We start from the raw sequence: 21,082 nt of genomic DNA, 5'->3' as shown, positions 1-21,082 counted from the left end.
GATCCAGCAGCCAGAGGCATCTGCCAACAGAAAGAAAAAGTCAAAACAGGCATTGAGGGCCAGGTAAGCGACAAAATAACTATGCCCACCTAAAAGCGATAAATGGCCATATGCCACCAGGAGAAGAGTGAATCTCTGAATCTCCTTACTTCTAGACACTCAGCTCTGCTGTGCCTCTCTGCAAGAGCAATGTTCGAAACAGCGTTTGGAGGATGGTGTTAGAGGCCTTGATCATGACTGCCCACTGCAAATACTGCCCTCCCTCCCTAAACTGATTAGCCACTGACCAACAGGTACTGCAATCATGGGACTCCACAGGGTGACAGCCACACCTGTGAGAGCAGGTTTTGACTCCCAAAATTTCATTCAGTGATGGCAAAGCAAAAACAGCAGCAAGTTCCAACCCACCACACTATCCTCAGTGCAGAGAGACAACCACTAGCCCTATCGGTCCAACATTGTGTCCCACACCCACAGTACCCTCCAGCGATCGAGGGCAGAGCACACAGAAGAGTGAAATCTCGAGAAAGCACAGTCCATGCCTTCCTGCTCAGAGAAAAGTAGGGAGGAAACAGGAGGGAGTCGGCTCACCTGGGATGTGCTCACACATTGAGTGCCACAGCGAGAGGGGGACTAGAACGGGTTGCCCAGAGAGGTGGTAGATGCCCCAGATATTCCAGGCCAGGCTGGACGAGGCTCTGAGCAACCCAATCTAGTCGAAGATGTCACTGCTCATCGCACTAGATGACCTTTGAAGGACCTTTGCAAGCCAAAGCATCATATGATTCTATGATTACATCCCAAACTCCATCTTTGTTTTGCCCATGACAAAAAAGTCAAGAGAAGTCGTCAGGCAGCAGGTGCAATGGTAGCATGTATGAAAAAGCAGGAACAGAAAACAAACTAGGAACTGAAGCAGGAACAGAAATTAGATTTGTTTCTGCATATGAAATCCCTTTACAAGTATCACTGGCAGAGACAATGACAAGCTACAGTCATTTGTCTGAGACAAGCATGGGGACAAAATGGCACCTCCTAAAGCGGTTCCCAGAAGGGTTCACAATCCAGAAAGCAAATGCTTGTCAGATACCTTTCCTTGAGGTTGCTTTGAGCCACGTGCAGTGGGATGTTCAGTATACAAGAAGACACTGACCCCTGTTCAAAGTAAAGCCCTCAAAATACATTTAATGTAGTGTAAGCTCCCCAGAAGCAACTCCTCCAGTCCAGCTGGCTGCTCCTCTTGCACCACACAAGATACGCACAGCCCAATACCAGCCAGCGCTGAGCTATGTGGACCCTTGGGTCTGACCCACCAAGACACTGTTACAGGTTATGGGAAATAGCTTTATATCCACACTCTTTCCACCACAATAGAGACTCTTTATTGTTCATACATGAAGATCAGAAAAATACATGCAAACAGAAAAAAAATCCACATAATCAAGGTACATCTACTCAGCGTTTTCTTTTCAGCATGATTAAGAAAGGCAACTTCTCACAGTCACAAGCAGCTGACGCCAACAATTTGGTTTTTTTATCTCAAAGGGTGTATCCTCCCCTCAGGATAAACCAATTCTAAACCTTTCATTTGCACGAGATTTTAGCCAAACAACAATACTTATTTACAAAGTAAATTATTAGGAACTCCATTAAAATTAAAATATTGCACAGATTTTGTAAATAATTTTTTATCTAGCTGATGTCAAGGAATTTGTAGTAACAAGTCATAAAAGGTCTAAGCAGATTACTACAGAGGTGACTCCTAATGACTCCCCTCCCATAATGAAACCATGAAGCCTTTATTATTCAAAGTTACAGGCCACTGTGTGACCTCCTGTTCCAGTTAAACACAGGGGAAGTTTTGTTTCTGAGAAAATAGGATTGGGCCTCTGTGGTTTGAAGAATTTCACCATTCCATCAGAAATTCTTGTCTACCAGCCCTATAGACTGCCAAGTCCAGCTCCTTGGCTCTTGAACAGCATCAGGAGGATGAAAACCACAGGAAGATTGGAAAAATGTGCAAAGCCAGAGGCAAAAGAAAATATAGGGTCACTAAGAAAGATCATGTGCAATTCTTGAGTTGCTGATAGACAGAAAAAGTTTCTGGGAAGTTCAGAGCTCTTTTTAGACAGACCTGTAACTATTTTTCCATTATGTGAGTGAATTGCAATGTTCATGTATGTGTGATGTATGGTATGCATCTCTTGTAAGAATTCAATAACTATGTTAAGAAGAAGCTTCAGCTAGCACAATAGATACAAATCAACGACCGCCTGGTGAGACTGGAGCATTATAGCCACCCACCTTCAGTCTAAGAATGGGTACAGACCAGGAAAGACAGCACAAATATGACTATTGCAGCACCCGTATTTTTTCCCAATGTGGAACATACATAAATAGAAAACATCCCACAAATGGTCCTTCTCTCCCCAGTCCATTTTTCATCTGCATGCACCCATTGTCCAACAACATATGTAGAATACAGAATCCAGGTGTAAAAGTGGCTGTTACATTGCTAAATGTACTTAGGGTGAAATTCCATAAAAGCATCTAAAAGAAAGCTATGTTTCCAATCACAGTTGAAAACACCATTCCAAAACACACCATACGCATTCTCTTTAACATATTTGAGACTTCTAATACACATACCATAGTTTATCTAAGCTTCCATCTTGCCTATAATGTATTATTCTAACACAAAACAGCAGTGTCACAGTTGAGCTGGATCTTAAGGAGACAGGCAATACCAGAAACTTCTGCGTTTTTTTTTTTCCATTTGAAAGTATGTGAAAGATATAGGTTTTTTGAAGATATAAAATTGTTAAGACATGGGCTAGGAAACTTAATTCATAATATTGACCAGCTTCTTTCTTAAGATTCAGCGAGAGGGGTGTTTTGAAGGCCATGATCCAGCAACTAGAGCACTGGACTGCCCAGGACCTCTTCCCAGTTCTGTCATGATACAACTTTAGATAGAGCTCTTTTTACTTTCTGTGTACAGTGTAGCCAGAAAGGAAAAAGTAAAAGACTGAATATTCATATTCTCATTAATTACCCTCTCAATAATATAAATGCATACACAATACATATGTGTGCATACGCATCACACCCATATTACTGATGTACAGATACAGATATGCTTATAATACAGAAGAGAGAATGTGTGCATAAAGTCTACCATAACAAGGATCTATATACAATAATTATGGAAAGCAAAGCTTGTATTTAGAAACTAGAATATGTCTAACAGATTTTACTGGAGTCATGCATCCTTATTAAAAAGCCAACCATGGTAAAGAAGTTCAAATTATTCCTAAATATTCTTTAAAGCAATTACATTTATGATGTAATTTATTGCATTTATTAAACTACTAACATATGGAATGCTCCTTTTATGTCAAATTGCAGGTTTCCCAAGACACACAAATAAGTTGTGTAAACTGCTACAGCAAGAACATTTCATCTTGCTGTGACTACCAGTGGCAAGTCCTGAAGGGTTACATATTACTACTGACTGTAATTCACTTAAAATACCAAGAGAAGCCAGAAAAATTTCAGTTCTTCAGGTCTGCATTAATGGAGAGGACTGAAGTCCAGATCCAGCAAACCCCTTATGCTGACTCTTTTTATGATGTGCATATTATTTAGTGCATATAATCAAACTAAGTTGAATAGGATATGGACACAGACAAAGTTTAAACAAAGGGGAAGCATTAGCAGAATCTGGGCTACGCAGAAGTAACCCACTGGCCTGTTCTGCCCACCATCTCACTGCTCTGAGCCTGTTACACATTCAGCCCCTTTGAAGCCATGTTTTAGTCTGTTGTACATGATCTATACACAGTCTGGTTCAAGCTATCACATGACATTAATAACCTAACAATATTTTGCCTTGCTAACTTCATTTCATGACTCCTGAGGACCAAATGGTGGTAACAGACCTGGCCAACTGGAAATACAAAAGTCAAATGCTAATTTCATTAATGTTCTCTTGCTTGCAGAAATGAAAACAGGAAATTAAATAACTTCACCAATGGGGAAACAATTGCTTTTACTACTGTTAAATCAAATAATAACACCTGCAAATGCAGGGTTGCAAGGTTTGTTTCTTTTTCAGATGTACAGCCACTTGCTCGGAGAATCAGAGGGTTTTGTTTGTTTTCAATTATTTTCTTAAGTGAAGGGTGAAGAGAACAAAAAGCAGAAGCCAGGCACAAATAACTGTTTAACGTAACACAAAAAATACCTATAGGAAGAGACAGTAAGCACTGAAGTCACAAACAAATATTACATTCTGCAGCAAACAATTTCCTAACAAACAATGCACACATATTCTGTAAGGAAAAATGCCTTCTCTACACTCAACTCACACACTTCCCAGTGTACATTACTTTCAAGTTCCAATTAGATGACTTCTTTCCCCTCTCTGAGGGGTTTTTATTAAGGTAAGCCTACACACAACCAAGATTTAATTATAAATTAAGAATACGTCCATATTGACATGTTTAACTATCAATTTTAATATGACAGTTATGTCTTTTATAAAGGTTCATTAACACTTTATTTGTGTCTTTATTAGGAAAAACAACATCAACCAAAAGCCCAGCCATAGCAGTTGTAATAAGACACAAATGTTTTTTGAGCAGTATAACTGGTTCCAAAACATTATTGTATAGTATCCAGAAGACTGTCAGAACTAAAAAGATATACTTTCAATTTTTATCCGTATATGCATACATATAAATATATACACGTACACATACCAAAATTCCTCAAAACAGAAGGTTTTATGAGTGTAGTAAATTTGTTATATTATTGTTTTACTGAAAGTATTGTCCTGGTGAAATACATGTCCTTAGACACTTACAACACTTAAGCAAAAAATAGTGGAAACGTTGAAATGTAACTAATAACCTTCTTTCTAAAATCATTTTCTTCATTTAGACTTTTTTTTTAACTAAAGAAACAAATTCTTGAAAATAAAGATAAAAACCATGCGCCCTTGTATTCACATTATAACTTAAGAACTTCTTTGGGAAATGTGAAGCATTGCTATTTTTCATTCCATCAGTCAAAACATGTGGATTTCAGTGGTTTTATAGCACAAATGGCTTGTTCAGAATATAGCCTTTCCCCATTTAAAAAAAATTATACCCCCATTTCATTCTCATCACATGGCTAGCATATGTTTCATGCCAACTTTATTCAAGGCCAAAACTTGTTGCAACTCATCAGGCCAATTAATTACAATAGGAATGTAAAGCAAAGAAAAAAATAAATTTGCAATCAAGTCAGTAAAAAAAAGAAAACAAACCCCACCACAACTCCAAAACACCAAAAAAGTCTATGGTATTCTGAGAAGGGAAGAGATAAATAACTATCAGATTGCTGGTTTCTCTCAGAAGGTCATCGTAACTGAAAAGAGGTGAAAGAAAAGAAATAAAGAATAAAGAAGGAGAGCTCAGTTTCTGTATGACTTGTCATCACAAGTGAAGTTTTCCAAAATAAGCAGATCAGATAAAAGCAGGAAAGAACTGCAGATTATTGAAATACTTCTCTTGCAAACAAAATACCGAAACAAAACAAACCAGCTTACCCCATAGAGGCATTGCTGAAAACATGGCTGCTTTAAATTAAGGCTATTCCATTTGTCTGCACGTCCTCCTCAGGTTTGCTCTACCATTTACCTCTTATTTCCAATAAAACTTGGAGATAAGAGAGATACAAGAAGATCGTTATCCGTCTCTTTTTATTGATACAGAGAGGGATGCAAAATAAACAACGATTCTTTCCTTTTAGGGGGGGCGACACAATCTTCTTTTGGTTTTTGACCAGTAAAGGTCTGAAGTATATACATATAGACCCTGATTTGTCTCTTCTGGCTTTGTAAAGGTTTGCTTCAGCATTAATCTAATGTGTTTTACTGTCCTCACATTTTTTATTGTTACAAAATTCAATCATTTCCACTTAGCATTAGCATTGCCTCAAAGTCAGTGAGAAGGCAGTCAGTTGAGCAACTCTGAAGTGAGGATTAGCCAGCAGAGAGCTATAACAACATTCAAACTGCAGATAAAGCTACTGAGAAGAAGTTGTTAAAAAGGCGTGCACCCTTTCCAAGGCATCACCTGCACAGTGAAGGAATGAGCCTTACAAGGCGACAGCAAGGCAGGTTGAGCTCATGAGCTGGATGAGCACACCAGGAATGAAGCTACAAGCTACAGTCAGGGCAACCTTACAGCACATTGCCACTAGCAGGGGCAAGATCCTGTCCCTGGAGTTTTGCTGACCCAGCAATGAGTCATCCAATTGACAAACCTATTCATGTCTTCTTGACAAGTAAAAAATGTGTTTGTTTTATCAATTTAATTCAGGTGAAATCTGGTGTGATTTCACTTGAGGGAGAGCAGCAATCCACAAGCTTTGGACAGCACAGATGACTAAAGAACAGAGCATAGGATGACACTGTCAAGCGACAACACTAAAGACAGACTGTGATTTCTTGGAAGAGATCACCTTAGCTGAAACAAAACAGACAAGGCTCAGAAACAGACATAAAGCCAGCAACTCAAAGGAACATACACACCTCAAGGTTTTGAGCCACCTTATCAAAGTGCTCCATATTCCTCAAGTGCCAACCTACACTAAATGATAACCCCTTGCTACTGTCAATTACCACACTTGCTCAAAAAGTAAAGGACAGTGCCAAATCTAACCATTTTAGTTCTGAAGAACCATGCAGATTGTCAGTTTTGTGGCACATGATGGAAATGGATGGGTTCTTTGCAGCCTGCTCTCCTTGAAAGTTTGGGAAATCTTTCTCTAGACACTTTACTTCCAAGAACATCAATTCTGTAACACTGGGAAACATCAGAATGAAGGCTACACTTGCAACTTTGATTCTGTTCTTTGCATCTATGCATTATTTACACAGTACTGAAATAAGTGATGAAACACTACTTTCCACTGGACATCCACATCAGCGCAGAGCAAGGCACAAGTTCAGAAATGAATAAAAATGTTTAATAGAGGAGCATACATTCCTTAAGCTGTGTATGTCAGAAGGTAAACAATAACCAAAGACAGTAAACAAGAAAAGTTCAGGTTTTGGCTGACATAGTAGAGAAATGACCAGCAGGACAGAATTTTATCTCTGTTGTTACAGTGATGCTAAGGGAGTGAGTTCGTAACAGTGTGAGCTGATTTAAAGAAGGTCCTTTCCCTGACTGCACACTCCAGCCACTTCTACCAGCTCCAGCATTCTTCAGACCCTTTCACAAGACATTGATTTGGCAGAAAATAACCAAACAAAAAGACTGCATAGCCTTCTGCCAGATCCATGAGGTGAATCAATTCACAGAGCTGATACGAGGCAAAACAGGGGAACACTATCTCCCCACACAGAGCTGTAGGAAACTTATGTCCACCTAGCTTCCACATTCTGGAAGCAATCTCTGATTATCTGCATATCAGATCTGAGAATACTTGCAGTTCCAAACTGCAAGTGTGGCCAGCATCCACATTTACACCTGAAGTCAATGAGAGCTGCTTTTGGAACAGGTGGAGAAATGCTAAGGACTTGGAAGACTTCTGGCAGTAATCTGTGTATCAGCTCCCACTTGCAACATGGAGGCAAACACATCCTTTTCACCATTAAAATTAAACGCTTGAGAGAGATACAGTTGTCAGAGCAATAAATGTTACAGAAAAGCCTCAGAGAAAAGTAAGTCCTTAGAGCCAGGCTCACTAGTGTTGTAAATAAGGTCTAGAATAAGGACACTGTAAAATACTCTGCAGCCGCTCATAATTTAGCATGGCTTATTCTAAAAATCTAATGAAGCAGAAAACCCATGGAAAAAAATTATGTCAGGATATACATGCACACTCAAAGGGCTAAAGTGGATTCACAGAAGACAGACTTCACAATCCAAATCTACTTTTTACACAGCTGTTAGCATTTCATTTTCAGTAGCCTTTGAATCTGCACAGGCACAGGTGAAACACTCATCCTTAACTCTGGTTATCTGCAGAGGTTATTTCTGAGCAAAAAAATTAATGAAGCAGGGATGCCATCACCATTGAGAAAAACCTGGAATGTTGTAACACTATGCAGTGGGATGTGCACCTTCACACAGCCAACAACATGAGCAGGGAGGGAGCTGCATCACCACAAGCTGTTACCCTGTGAATCCTAAGAGCACACAGTCATGGGTGATACTGAGGAAAAAGAGCAGGAACAGTAACTCCATCCCATCCTTCTGTCCCTACCCACTGGCATCGTCAGAGACTGGAGTGATGGGTATACAACATGCCAAAGCAGAACTCAATGGGAGCTGGATAGTTTACACCCTTTGATAAGCCAAAGAAATTGATAAAAATAGTTCTACTCACAGTCTCTGTAAAACCATGCCTCCTAAAACCATAATAAAATGATCCATGATGAGTAAGAAAAACGTACAAGTGTGCTTTACAACAAACCTATCATTTAATCAGACCTGGAAATTCTGGGTTTAACTTTTTTGCTCTGTGCCAGACAGCCTCTGTGCCTGAGGCAAGTCATGTTGTTATCGCATGTACTGGTCCTTTCTCCATATGGTGACTAAGATGAGACTTCATGAGGTAGCAGAATGCACATGTGAAAGCTTGTGAGGCAGTCAGACAGAACAGTGACGAGCATCCCAGAAAAGCCCATAGAAGCATGCCCTCAATATTAATTCATTTTCACTAACAACATGATGTGCAGCACATCTCGGTAAAGGTTGTCAAACTATCAATGGACATAAACAGTTCACTTTGAATTAAAAAAAAACCACAAATGTAGAAACTGCAATACATAAATATGAAAAAATTCCTCTTCCATTTGTTTGCCGTTCTCAATAACTGCAGTGCATCCCAATTAGCGCAACAAAACCCATAGGAATCTGTGAGTACGGAAGATAAACACCAAGAAAAGTCTGCAAGGCCAAAATTTCTCAGCTCCCACATTGCCTACAAAAGTGCATCCTTGTCCAACCACCTACGCCAAACCTCTGCCTTTTTCCAAATTCGAACTCACTTGCAGCAAGTTCTAAAAACCAACAAATTCACATTAGTCTGGGCTGAACATACTGAACTGCACGAGAGGTGCCACATCAAGTGACGCACCAGCAGTTGTTTGTCTCACACAGTGAGAGATGTACGTACCGCTTCGGCTTTTCCTTTGACCCAACTTGCAGAACAAGAGAAGCAGCAGCGCGCTGCAGGGCAAAAGCACAGAGGCTCTACCTGGCATCCTGCCCACGAGCTAGAACAGATTTTGGTACCGTGTTGTTTTATATATAGCAAGGAGCAGGTCCCAGCCTTCTGCTCAGGCTTCAGATTTCCAAATGGTGTGAGAAGTAATTGCTTGTAGAACAGGCTAATTTTGAAGTGAAATAGGGCACAGGTGATGGTGTGAGCAATACTGGCAGAGATGCCTGATGTCAATAAGGAGGGAAAGAAATACCTATTGGCTGTTATGTCAATTAAAGCAAAACTATTTCAGACAGAAAAAAAAAAAGGTAAAAATTGCATGAGACTGGACCTTCAGCCCTTTGGTGTTTTATATCTTCAATGTCTCCCACTATCCTGTTACCACTCACATGGGTGAACCTATAAATATTTGTAACCACATCAGAGTTATTTAAGGTAAGTTATCAAAACTGAAAACACTAACTTTAACCTCTCAAAATACTCCTGAGGGAGCACAGGGAGCAGAAGGGGAGGAAGGAAAAAGAGCAGTAAAGCACACAGCCTGGCAGACCTGAATTGCTTTACCATATAAAACCTGGATAAAATGCACATTAAGGGAAAAAAAAAGGTACATTAGAGCAAGCCTGAAAAAAAAAGGGGTGGGCGGGGTGAGGGTAGGGGTGTAAAGGACCAAAAATCTACAGAAAATTCTCAAGAAGATATCTGCATGTCAGCTTTATGACTGAAGAGAAGGCATTTATTTAAAGAAACTAAAGACATTTTAAAAGGTTAGCTATTACACACACTATTAGAAAACCATTATGGAGCAATTAACATGTTAAATTGAATAGAAAAAAAATCTAAAGAAAAATACTGTGTACTTACTATCATTTAGTGTCGTGAAGTCCAGGAATCGATACTCATAGCAAACATCTATCTTGGTTTCTACCTGGGGCCTCTTCAAAGTTGAATAGATATTACCAGGTCGTTTTTCATCATGCTTCTCTAGTTTGTTCAATCCACAACCCATTTCAGCAGCTCCTGATACAAAACAGGTAGGGAAAGGAAAAAAGGAACAAGTATTAAAACCACTCATTTTGGGTTTTTTCTTTCTGGTTTCTTGCAACACAATAGTACATTATGGTGATTTTTAGTTTTTAAATACAAGTTACCTACAAACTATATGTAATTGTATAATTAAATGCTCAGATAGTAACTGAAGTATATACCACTCATATCGACCATCAGGCACGCTTTTATTTTATTGGAAAACTGACAGTTCAATGTATGTGTTTTACATCTTTCATATGTATTCAGTAGTATACTCCAGAAGACACATATTCCATGATAAAAAGTGGCTGAAAATGCAAAATAACTTGCTAATATAAGAGTTGACAACTTAATAACAATTTGTACATTTGCAGTTACTATGAGAGCAGATAGTACTACCTTTTACAAAGATCTCTGTAACATTCAATATGTAGCCTTGTAATTCAATGGAAAAAGCAAGCTTGCAGAGAACTAAAACTACCTGACTTCCTTCCACGTCATTTTTTCAGGTAAGCCACAGGAAATAATGGCACTTTGCAGAATTCATCTTCAAACCAGGAGAGGCACATAACCACAGAACTGGACTAGATAAATCTAGGTCTCCTTAATAAGCTGCCAGCCTACAGCGTTTTAAAGGATTACTCCTGACAACCATTTCTGCTACACATTTAATGTTTCTCAATATCCTGCACATTACAGCTCATCTGAGTATGAAAGAATGGAAGAACCGCTTGGTGAAAATACTCAGATGATCCAAATCCTCTCATTCCTCTTCAACAATGTTGGTCAGATTGACACAAATTATTTCAACCAGCAGCGAGCATAAGAAGATAAAAAGACACACCAGCTGGCACCTGAGGTTTTTCATCACAACCCACCCAACATCCTGCGTCCACCTACACGGAGAAATTCTCACTTCAGGGACAGGGAGGAACATGCAGAACCAAATAAACACCCAGTGACAAACATGAGGTCCTGTAGGCATGGGATCCGTTCAGTGTAAATGTGCTGCATGGAGCATCATAAAGACCTGTTGTTCAGCCTCCATGCAACCTTCAACAGGCAGCAACAAGCACCTGAAAAACGTCAGTCACAAACCAGGGCTGACTTTACCTTGACAGTTAATAAACCTAAAGCTGAGAATGAAAAACTAGTTCATGTTCTCTGTCTAACAAAGATGTGCTTATAAGCTTAGGCTACAACTTCATCCCCAAGAGAGTTTGGAAGTCAGTAAAATTTCCAGCCCAAACGTATTTGGAATCTACTTGTAGAAATTTCTTTGTACTTACATGGTGCTTTAACTTTTGTAATTTTTGCCCCTCCCTCATATTTCCTTGTGAATTCATTTTTTTGAATTTGCCCTGTCCCTTCCAGTGTTCCGCTAGGATAAATGTGCCCAAGACCTCTCCCATCACTTGGAAGACAAAATCCCTGCTCCCTTCACCAACCCACTCACTCTCGTTTGCATTACTCCTGGTTTCATTTCCCTATGTGAACACAGGTGACCATATGTTCAAAATGAGATCTTAACAAAGCCAATTAAAACAATATTAATGCTTCCCTGGCTCTACTGCAAATAACATGACCAGTGCACCCAAAATCAGTCACAGCTGAAACAAATTGAGTTTACTGTCAGCTTCTCAGTAGCCAAAGAACCCATTTCTCTTTATTTTTATGTAACATAGCTAATTGAGGAGTTCCCAACCAATGACACAGGTCTTTGCTCACCCCATAGCTTTGCTCTATTCCATTGCCTTTCCACTGCTCGGTAATAATCTCATCCCATGCTTCTGCAACTGTGTAAGAGCTGGAATTCATTTTGAGCTTAGCAATGGAGCCCAACCTCTCATCACCTGCAGAGTCCGTAAGTGAACAGGTACAGCTTAATACAAAGTCACAAGTAAATACATCAAAATAGGACTGACCAACACATTAAACCTTAAAAAAAATGCCATAGTAAATATTCGATCACACGGCAGCTGGAAGCAGAAAGAACATTTACTAAAAAGACCTTCGGCATCAAGAATAGATGATGTTTCAAACATATTCCTAAACTTTAAATATTTGGGGATTCATCAAACAGATAACAACCTCCTCTGCTTATTTTGGCAGAAAAGTAAAAACTACATTATTTTAATAATTTCTGTAAATGAAAGCTAGGAGGTTGGGAATTTTTTTTTACATTTAAGGTTAAAAATCTTGAAGATTTTTTCCTCTTCCCCAAAATGATATTTTCTACCTTTTTTTTTTTTTTTTGAATGACAACTACTCCTGTTAATTAAAAAGGGGGATTGTTCTTTTGTAAATACAGCAGTTTCTTTCTTTTGCTTACATCTAAAATGTTATTTACTTTAATATATAAAGGTAAATTGTGTATTAATGTGCCTAACAAGATACAATGAGTATTTCCATGGTCTGCAGTTGAACACATTCGGCAGTACACTTGTGCTTGAACACACTGTGGAATAAGGAATTCAGACAGCAACCTTAGAGAGTGTATCAAATTTCATGTCTCAGTGATGGCCCAGTAATTCTTGCACATCTTAAGTGCATGGTATGGCACTTTGTAAGGAAAAAAATTCCATTTCAGAGGTCATTAAGCAGCAGTGCCTGCAACCCTTAGTTAGACAAAGAGTCTGAAATCTACAGGACTCTTCAGACAGCGAGGGTTGCAGAAGGAGGCCCTAGGGACTCAGTATTTCACATCATGGAGAGTTTTGCATTCTTTCCTAAATTGGGGTGAAAGTGCTAGAAAACACAAGCCTGCTCTTCCAGCGGCAGCCACGGACACTGTCCTGTGCTTCTCCAGCAAACATTTCCTTTTGAGAAAACCAGTTCACCCTCATCATCCACACAGGTAGCGATCTCTGTGAACAGCACCAACTCACAAGCCATTCAGCGTGGAGATTCCTGCCCACTCGAGACTGGACTGAAAACATCCATTTTTTGCATTAATTCAATGAGTGACTGCTTACCAGAAGATTGATTTTCACCTTCCTCATGCTTGGCTAAAACTTCAATTAGTGTCCTTGAGGATAAATACTTCCTAATATTTCATTAATTATAGATAATTATATTTATGTTACTAAAGCACACGTATAGAAAAGGATCCTTTCACTTGAATAAAAGTGAGGTGTCAGTAGAAAAAACAAGTTTCACAACATCACAATCTTTTCCACAGCAATTAGGATGCAAGCACTGCAGCAGTATAAACTAAATCTTAAGAAATAAAGTTCCTACTTCAATACAGGAGTCTAAGCATTAAAAAAGATCCAGAGATGTATGAAAACTTAACGTTTTCTCAAAGATACCAATGATGTGTGTATGACAAGTAATCACTGAATCACCAGATTCTGCTCAATGTTATCCCACAAACTTCCCACTGGGACAGCTTGCTTTATAACCTTCCAAAGATTTTTAATGTTAGTTATTACCCTCTTCCTTCCTTTCCTATGCAGCAAAGTTCAGCTGTTCAAAGTCTTTCCATCCTCATTTGAAAACATCTCCTTGCTTTTCAGTTACTAATCTAGCTGTCAACAGGACATTATTCACCTTCTTAATTTTCTACATTGAAGTTATCAAAGAATTCTGTAGGAAATGTTCGTCACTGATGCATTCAAAGTAATCTAAACCTACTTCAATCTCTCTTTTCAGCAGCTATATTGTTTTGCTATAAGAGATGCTTAAGGTTACTGTACTACATATCTTGCCTTTCTATACCCACATGTGAATTCTACTTTTTTTATTCAGTATTAAACCAAAATATGACAACGAATATTCATTTTTTAGTAGAGAGTAAATGAAGAAACAATTCTTAAAAACGGTGCAAATATTTCAAATATGTCTTGCTCTGCAGTACGTTCTAAGTCAAACTTTTACTTTTTCATTAATGTAAAAATTCATTATCAACTCACTAGTTCCACCCTGACAAGAAACACCTTGAATGACAGAAGTAATATCTAATGAAGAATATTAACCACTAAAATTAAGATTTAGCTATGGGCTCTTACAGCTACACATGCTGGAAAAACTAATTCTGTCCACAAACTCACTTAGATCACAAATTAATCTTATGCGTGCTCTATGATCTTGATAATCTCTAAAACTGTTCTTGTGTTCAGCCACGTGATGATAAAACTAGAACTGAAACCCCGATCTAACAACAGATTATTTTTTTCAGTCTATATCTCATTTTAATTTTGTGAGACAGAAAACAGAAGCTGTGATGAGTTGCGGAACAGCAAAGCCTACAGCCAACTAGTTCCTAAGTTCATCTTGTGAATGACAGCAAAGGTCCTGACTGGTTAGGAAACAAGCAGCCTTCTCCTGCAAACTGAGCCCAAAAATTTAACCTGGGTTTTGTACACCCCAAACAAACACCCAACTTGCAAGCCACAGAATAAGTGTCTTGCTCCCACCTCCTCCTTCCCATTACTGTCCTTCATCATGTATTTTAAGAGTAGAGGAGCATCTGGAGAAACAGGAAAGAGACCCACCCCTTCAGGGCAAATGACCTGCCCTTGAACACTCCTCAATGCAAGTTTTACTGGAACTAGTACCATTCTCTGCCGTGAAAAACAAAAAGTTACAACAAATTGTACTCAGCAAACCAAAAAAACCCAGGATTTCCATTTTTAAACACCAACATGATCCATGAAAATGAGCATATCTCGAATAAAATACAGGAATTTTTATAGGTCTTTTAGAGATCTGCCAAGTTTTCAACTCATCATCTCTAAAACTAAGCTTTGTTAAAATACTTTGTGCAGCTTGGTTTGCTTTCTCACTTGACTAACTCGTGTTCAAAATAGACGAAATACAAGTTCAGAATTAGCAAAGAACAAGCACAAAATAATATTGTGTACCTACCAACTTATTTTCTTGATAATAGTGGCTCAGGCCCAAGGATTCCTTTTTAGCAAGAAAAGGGCACAAAAAGAGAAGAAAAAGAAACGGCCTTCTATCTAATTTTTTGTTTGGGGCTTTTTTGGGGAATAAACGGAGCTAATTTTCTGATGTATTGCCCCCTCCTTTCATGGAACTCCATAATAATTTATCTCCAAGGAATAATAATGGAAATTACACTGAAATGTAACAGAACCCCATGGCTAATGGAAGCTTGAATAGATTACCCAACTAAGTCATCTAAGGGATGTTTATCAACCCAGTATATATTGGCTAAACAGTTTATTTCAACTATATCAATATTACGGAAAGCGTTGTGTCAATGACTACTTACAGGGATAATCTGAAAAGGCTTCCTAAACTATTATTTAAAATACATATAGTATTGCAGCCAATTGCTAAATATATAGCACTGGACTGAATATTCAAATATCATCTAATACACACGTCAGTGCAATACACTACCACCTCAAACAGAAACAGGGTAATTTTAATATTTATAATGGCATCCAGAGAAAACGTGCTGTACAGGCAGATTATGCTACTGTCAGCTTGTTTTTAAGCGTAACTAGTGAGAATAAACCTGCTTGCATTAACTCATTTAAAATCTTTCTTGTCCAGAAATAGTGACCTCATTTCGTGAGCTTTACCATGAATAAATTTATTTTTTAAAATACATATCATAAGTCACTCTTAAAGCTCCTCTCACTTATAGAATACAGTGTTCTTACTGGGAAGTGCAGCAGCAAAACGAGATAACTGCAATGCATTAATAGGTTTTCCTCTCTATTTTGGTTAAGTCCTTTCATCCTGGTTCTTCCTTCCCTGGGTAATACTTAGCTACCTCACAGGGATGCTAGAAGGCTTTTACAAATAATTACAGGACTTCACGTTTGTTGTGCAGTAATGAGACGCACTTATTTTCTTAAATCATCACTCCTGCAATCCTGACCTTTCCATTTTCAAAATAATAAGCACTTCAGGCTCAGCTCAGTTCACTTGCTGGCATGTGGTCACTTAATTCTTCCATCCTTACCAGCCTACAAAACACCAGAGTGCTTAGTCCCCCATTCAGCTCTAAACAAGACCTGAGAGAGCTTGCAAATTGCAGCCCAGTCCCTTTCCTAGCATAGTTAAAGCAATGAAGCAGAAGCAGCATAACAATGCAAAAAAACCATCAGGCAGAGCAGCATAACCAAAGCAAAGGATTGAAAACACCAGACCTGACAAACTGGGCGTACAGGTAAACAAAAAAAAGGAGAATAGTGTGCTAGGATGATCCCAGAATATAAGTTCCCAGAAAAGTGCCATGCTCCTGACAGATCCCCATTTTTCCCACCCTGGCTCACCACTACAATGGCTTTTTGTGAGATTACACCATTAAGAGGGAAACTCTTTACCAAGAGATACCTACTTGGTCTTTCAAGAGTATCACCATACAGGTAACTATGTAAGCGCATATTCAAGAAATACCCTAATAATTTTTATTTGTGGGGAGGGATCAGTTGTTTAAGTAACTAATGTTTTGTAACTAATTAACCAAATAATTTGAAAGATTCTGAAATACATATTTTGAAAATACAAAGAACAATTACAGTAAATCAGTCCTATCTATTGCTGGATGTCACAACTGACCAATTTTTTCACCATATACTTGCCAATTTGACTAGAACTATCAGGATTTTAGACTTGCAGCTGATAACTGAATCACTGCTTATAGAAAGGTTGGTGAAAGAATAATCCCAGATTTATTCTTTATGATTGATTTTATTTAAATTAAATGGTAGAGCAACCCAAGTAAATCTGCAATTAAGGTTTTCAATTTCAAAAGGCAAATCTCAAAAACTAAGGGAACTCATTAGTGAGATGAACAGAAATGAAAAGTTGGAGGATGTGAGCACAGGGGAGGTCTGGAACATGTTTAAACTACAATATGAATATCTGCAGAATTTGTAACCCAAGGAAGTGACAAGAGAATTCATAAGAAGGTTTCCAGATGCAGCGAGATGAATTACCTAATAAAGAAGGAAAGGTAGAATAAGCAGAGAGCTTTCAGGGGACAGGGGGAAAAAAAGCTCAGCAGAGGAAACTACAGGCTCAGATCAAGAAACACCAGCATGAAATGAAATGTGCCAGAAGTCAAGCCCAGTTAGAGAGGCCAAAGATACCACAACCAAACAGAAGCAGAACACAAATCAGGAGGACTAATTTGGACTCACACCAAGAACTCTGGAAGACCTGTCATGATGAACTGCAGATCCAATTCCTAGAATTAAAAAGCAAACAACTGCACCGGCTCTGGTACCATCTCCCTGGGAGACAAGAAAACATACTGCCTACGTGAAAAAAGGAGGAAAATATAATTTCGCAAATTAAGACAATTGCAAGTCTAGCCTCAAGAGTTTGCTAAGCTTTAGGAAGAAAACAAAATAATACATAGATAAATACTATATGGATTCAACAAAGTTGGAACAGGCTACCTTGATAGGTCTTATTCATGAGTCACAAAGAAAGCAGAGCCCTAGCACGCAGCACATCAAATAATGCGACATGGTGATAACGTGATTTCAGCAAAATATTATTAGGTGCTATTGTTTTTATTCTGGTGTTCACAACACTAGTCTTGGGCTCAACTCTGCTGCCCTGCATAGCATTCACTTTCCTCTGTGTTGTCCCTGGTTGGGGAGCTACTTCTGTGGCCTCCCTGCCCAGGAGCAGGGGCTGCCACCAGCTGCACATAAATCTCTCTGGGGAAAAAAAGCTGGTTTCCATGTGTGTGCACGTGGGCGAGAGGGTGGGAGGAAGAAAAGCAAAGAGGAACAGAGAACTGGTGGAGGACTAAGTTGTGTTGTGCTAGTTTTGGGGAGTAATCTGAGGAACCCTTGGGTTGGTGAGAGACCCTTGCTCTTTAGTGCACCAACATCACCCTATAATGCTCATCCAAAAGATGTAGCATTTAATAATACCATGATGCTATCTTTTGGTACCGAAAAAGATTCAGATGGTAGCACACATTTCTACAAAATACTATTAGGCAGATACATGGTCAAGATAAAGAAGTGTTAATATCACTGGACAAAGTACTGGTAAAATTTCTGCTGAAATACCATGGCTGCAAATGTTCAAGCAAGGTGCCTCCAAGTGAAGACAGGCCAGTACTGAGATGCTAAGGAGGACTAGAGAACTACTCTCAAGAACTTTAGGGTAAAATAGAGGAGCTAACATTTATTATCTGGCAAATTAAAGACTGAGTAGACCCAACAGAAGCATGCATAGGAATCACAAACAGGAATCCAACTTTCCTTTAAAGTTCATCTCACACCACTCTGAACCCACAGAAAACAGACATGAAAAACAGACGCATACTGCAACGTATGCCTGCCCAGTAGCTTCAAGGACAGTGAGAAAACCATGTCAAAACACAAAGCTAGGCAGACCTGCCTTTTGCTGGTTTGCCATTGAGTAAAACCCTGGCCAACCAATTTGGGGTAAAAGGTAAAGTGGTCCATTGGAGTGAGGTATGAAGCTACGAGATGTCCCATGAAGTAGGAGGATGGAATAATAGTTAGGTGATCAGTTATTTATTTATTTAAAATAAACACTTCATCAGTTTTGGTTTTTATTCTTCAAAAGGCTGTGACTCCAGCTTTTACACCACAGATTCTAAAGTCACTTCATTATGCCCTATATGTTATCTGTGTTTCCTGGTACGACAGCTCAGAACTCCCCTAGGCATTTAATCACAGCTGTATATACTCATTGCATGCTACATTCTCACCCTCCGACCAGGGGAATGCCAGCATTCAAGCAGTGGAAAGCCCCTTGTCTAATGTAACTAACTTGAGGTTAAGTTAGATTCCTAAAATAACCCTTCATCCTGAGACTTTTTTTTTTTCTTAGAAAAAAACAGAAATTAAATACACAAGTGTGACCACTAGTGTTGTGAAAAAGAGAGTTATTGCCAATAACTTGTTATTCAATACCAGAAGCTGAAATGGGTTGGATTCATTAAAAATAAAACCTAAAAGCAGATGTACAAAAAGATTTCTCCTTGTAAACTAGATATCAGCTGTGTCTTGACAATGTTATTTTCATACTAAATTAAAAAAGAAAAAAAAAGGGGGGGGGTGTTTATGGGAATAAAAATAGAAGCGGCACACAATCATACCAGAGCTTCCAAACTTTGGTCGAAGACGTTAAAGAACGTATTGTCAGGTATGGTTAATTTTTTATTATTTTACATCTGCCGATCAGTGCAGCACAGCAGCCACCCCTCCCGAACCCCGGGGAGGCTCCAGGGCGCTCGGTCGGGACAGAGAACAAATTGCCTCCCATTAATTACTTGTCCGAGTTGGAAGTGTCACAGAAGAGCTCTGAAAGTCCACACAGCTATATCCCCCTTTTCCAGAAATACAGAGGCTGTGAGAAGTAGGTGTTCTGACAAGAATTTAGATAAACAAGAGGAGAGATGTATTTCATGCTCAGATATACAACTGCTGACCCATGGTCGCGCTACCTCTCCTTATTTTATAATAAAAACGTGATGAAACGGTGTCATGTACTTAAAACAGAGAAGAGCCAGCCCAGCCTTTGAAAATAACAACTGTACAATCGCAAGCCCCAACACAGCCACACGATGGCACGTCGCGGTACCGCCGCTTCCAGGTGCCCGGCGTGCGAGGAGCGGCGCCGGGCAGGGCGCTGGCGGGCGGGCACCCACCCCGGCTCCCCTCACACCTCTCTGCCATGGCCGGCTCTGCCTCGCCGCGGCGGCGACCGGACACGAACAACCGCGCTGGCTAGAAGCGATTTTCAGCAACGCCGCCTCCCGTCCCCGCAAGCGGCCCGGTGGAGCCCGGGGGTCTCCTCACCGCCTGACAGGACGGCACCGCCCGCCGGCCCCGCCGCCTGCCCGGGCCTAACGGCCAGCGAGAGCGCGGAGCTCCGCACCGGCCCCTCGGCAAACGGTGGGACTGAAGCGGGCGGGACCGCCGCCCCCTCCGGAGCAGCGGTTTACCGGCGCTGCACGCACCGAAATCACCACGGGGAGAGGGCGGGAGGGAGTGCCGCCCCCTGACCCGGGAAAACCTCAGGCAGCCCCTCCAAAGCCGGGCACGCCGACCAGACCGGCCCCGCTCCGAACTTCGGGAGCCAGAGGATCAAGACAAGTCGGAGCTGCGGAGCCGCTTTCCCCGCTCTGCCGCGCCGACCCTGCCCTGCGCCGACCCCCAACCAGCCCCGGACCCCTCTCCTGCCCCCTCAGCAAGTTCACCCGCCGGGCCGGGCGAGCGGTACCTGGGACAGGCGCCGGGCAAAGCGCAGCCTGGCAGTGCTGAAGGATGCCCGGCGGGCGGAGACGACCGGCCCCGCTGACAGTGCTTCCTCCTCCTCCTCCGGCTGCCGCCCGTGCCCGCCCGCCCGCCTCGCTCCGGGGCCGCTCCCCTGCTGGGCTCCGCGACAGGGTGGTGCCGGGCCAGCGCCGCGCCGCCACACCGCCCCGCTGCCCGACAGAAAGTTTGTGCCGCGCAGCCTGGGGGCGGCGGCACGGCGCGGGGAGGCGCCTCCGCGGGGCCGGGCCGGGCAGCTCCGCTCCGCTCCGAGCCGAGCCCCGCTGCCTGGGGCCGGGGCCGCAGCCACTTCCTCTTCCTCCGAGCTGCGGGGCCGAGCCCCGCGCCCAGCGACAGCCGCGGTGAGGCAGGGACACGGGCAGCGGTGCCTCCCGCCTGCGCCACCCACACGGCTCGAAGCGGGAACTGCTCCGCCCGCCGGCCAGGGCTGGAAGCCCCTCACTCACTGCCCGCCTCAGCCCCCACCCCACCCGCACAGCCCCGGGCCCAGCTGTGACCCCATCCCCTCCGCCCGTGGCCGGGGTGGACTCTGCTAGTTGCTTTCAGTCCCACACCATCAAGCCAGACCTGGG

The 21,082-nt window shown here is 41.2% G+C and overlaps 1 protein-coding gene across 1 annotated transcript in view; it reads right to left on the bottom strand.

The window, feature by feature from the left end:
* Positions 1-20,880, bottom strand: part of RFTN1 (raftlin, lipid raft linker 1) — a 98,445-nt gene extending 77,565 nt beyond the window's left edge. The window contains exons 1-2 of the mRNA XM_065831869.2: positions 20,458-20,880; positions 10,093-10,248 (exon numbers count right to left, since the gene is read on the bottom strand). Of these exons, the coding sequence (XP_065687941.1) occupies positions 10,093-10,237 (145 nt within the window). The 5' untranslated portion in view covers positions 10,238-10,248; positions 20,458-20,880. The remainder of the gene's footprint in view (positions 1-10,092; positions 10,249-20,457) is intronic.
* Positions 20,881-21,082: the final 202 nt, after the last annotated feature.

Source organism: Patagioenas fasciata, chromosome 2 (assembly GCF_037038585.1).
Source record: "Patagioenas fasciata isolate bPatFas1 chromosome 2, bPatFas1.hap1, whole genome shotgun sequence".
In the NCBI taxonomy this organism is placed as follows: domain Eukaryota; kingdom Metazoa; phylum Chordata; class Aves; order Columbiformes; family Columbidae; genus Patagioenas; species Patagioenas fasciata.
The sequence above is the reverse complement of the archived record's forward strand: the minus strand, read 5'-3'. Positions and strand labels throughout refer to the sequence as shown.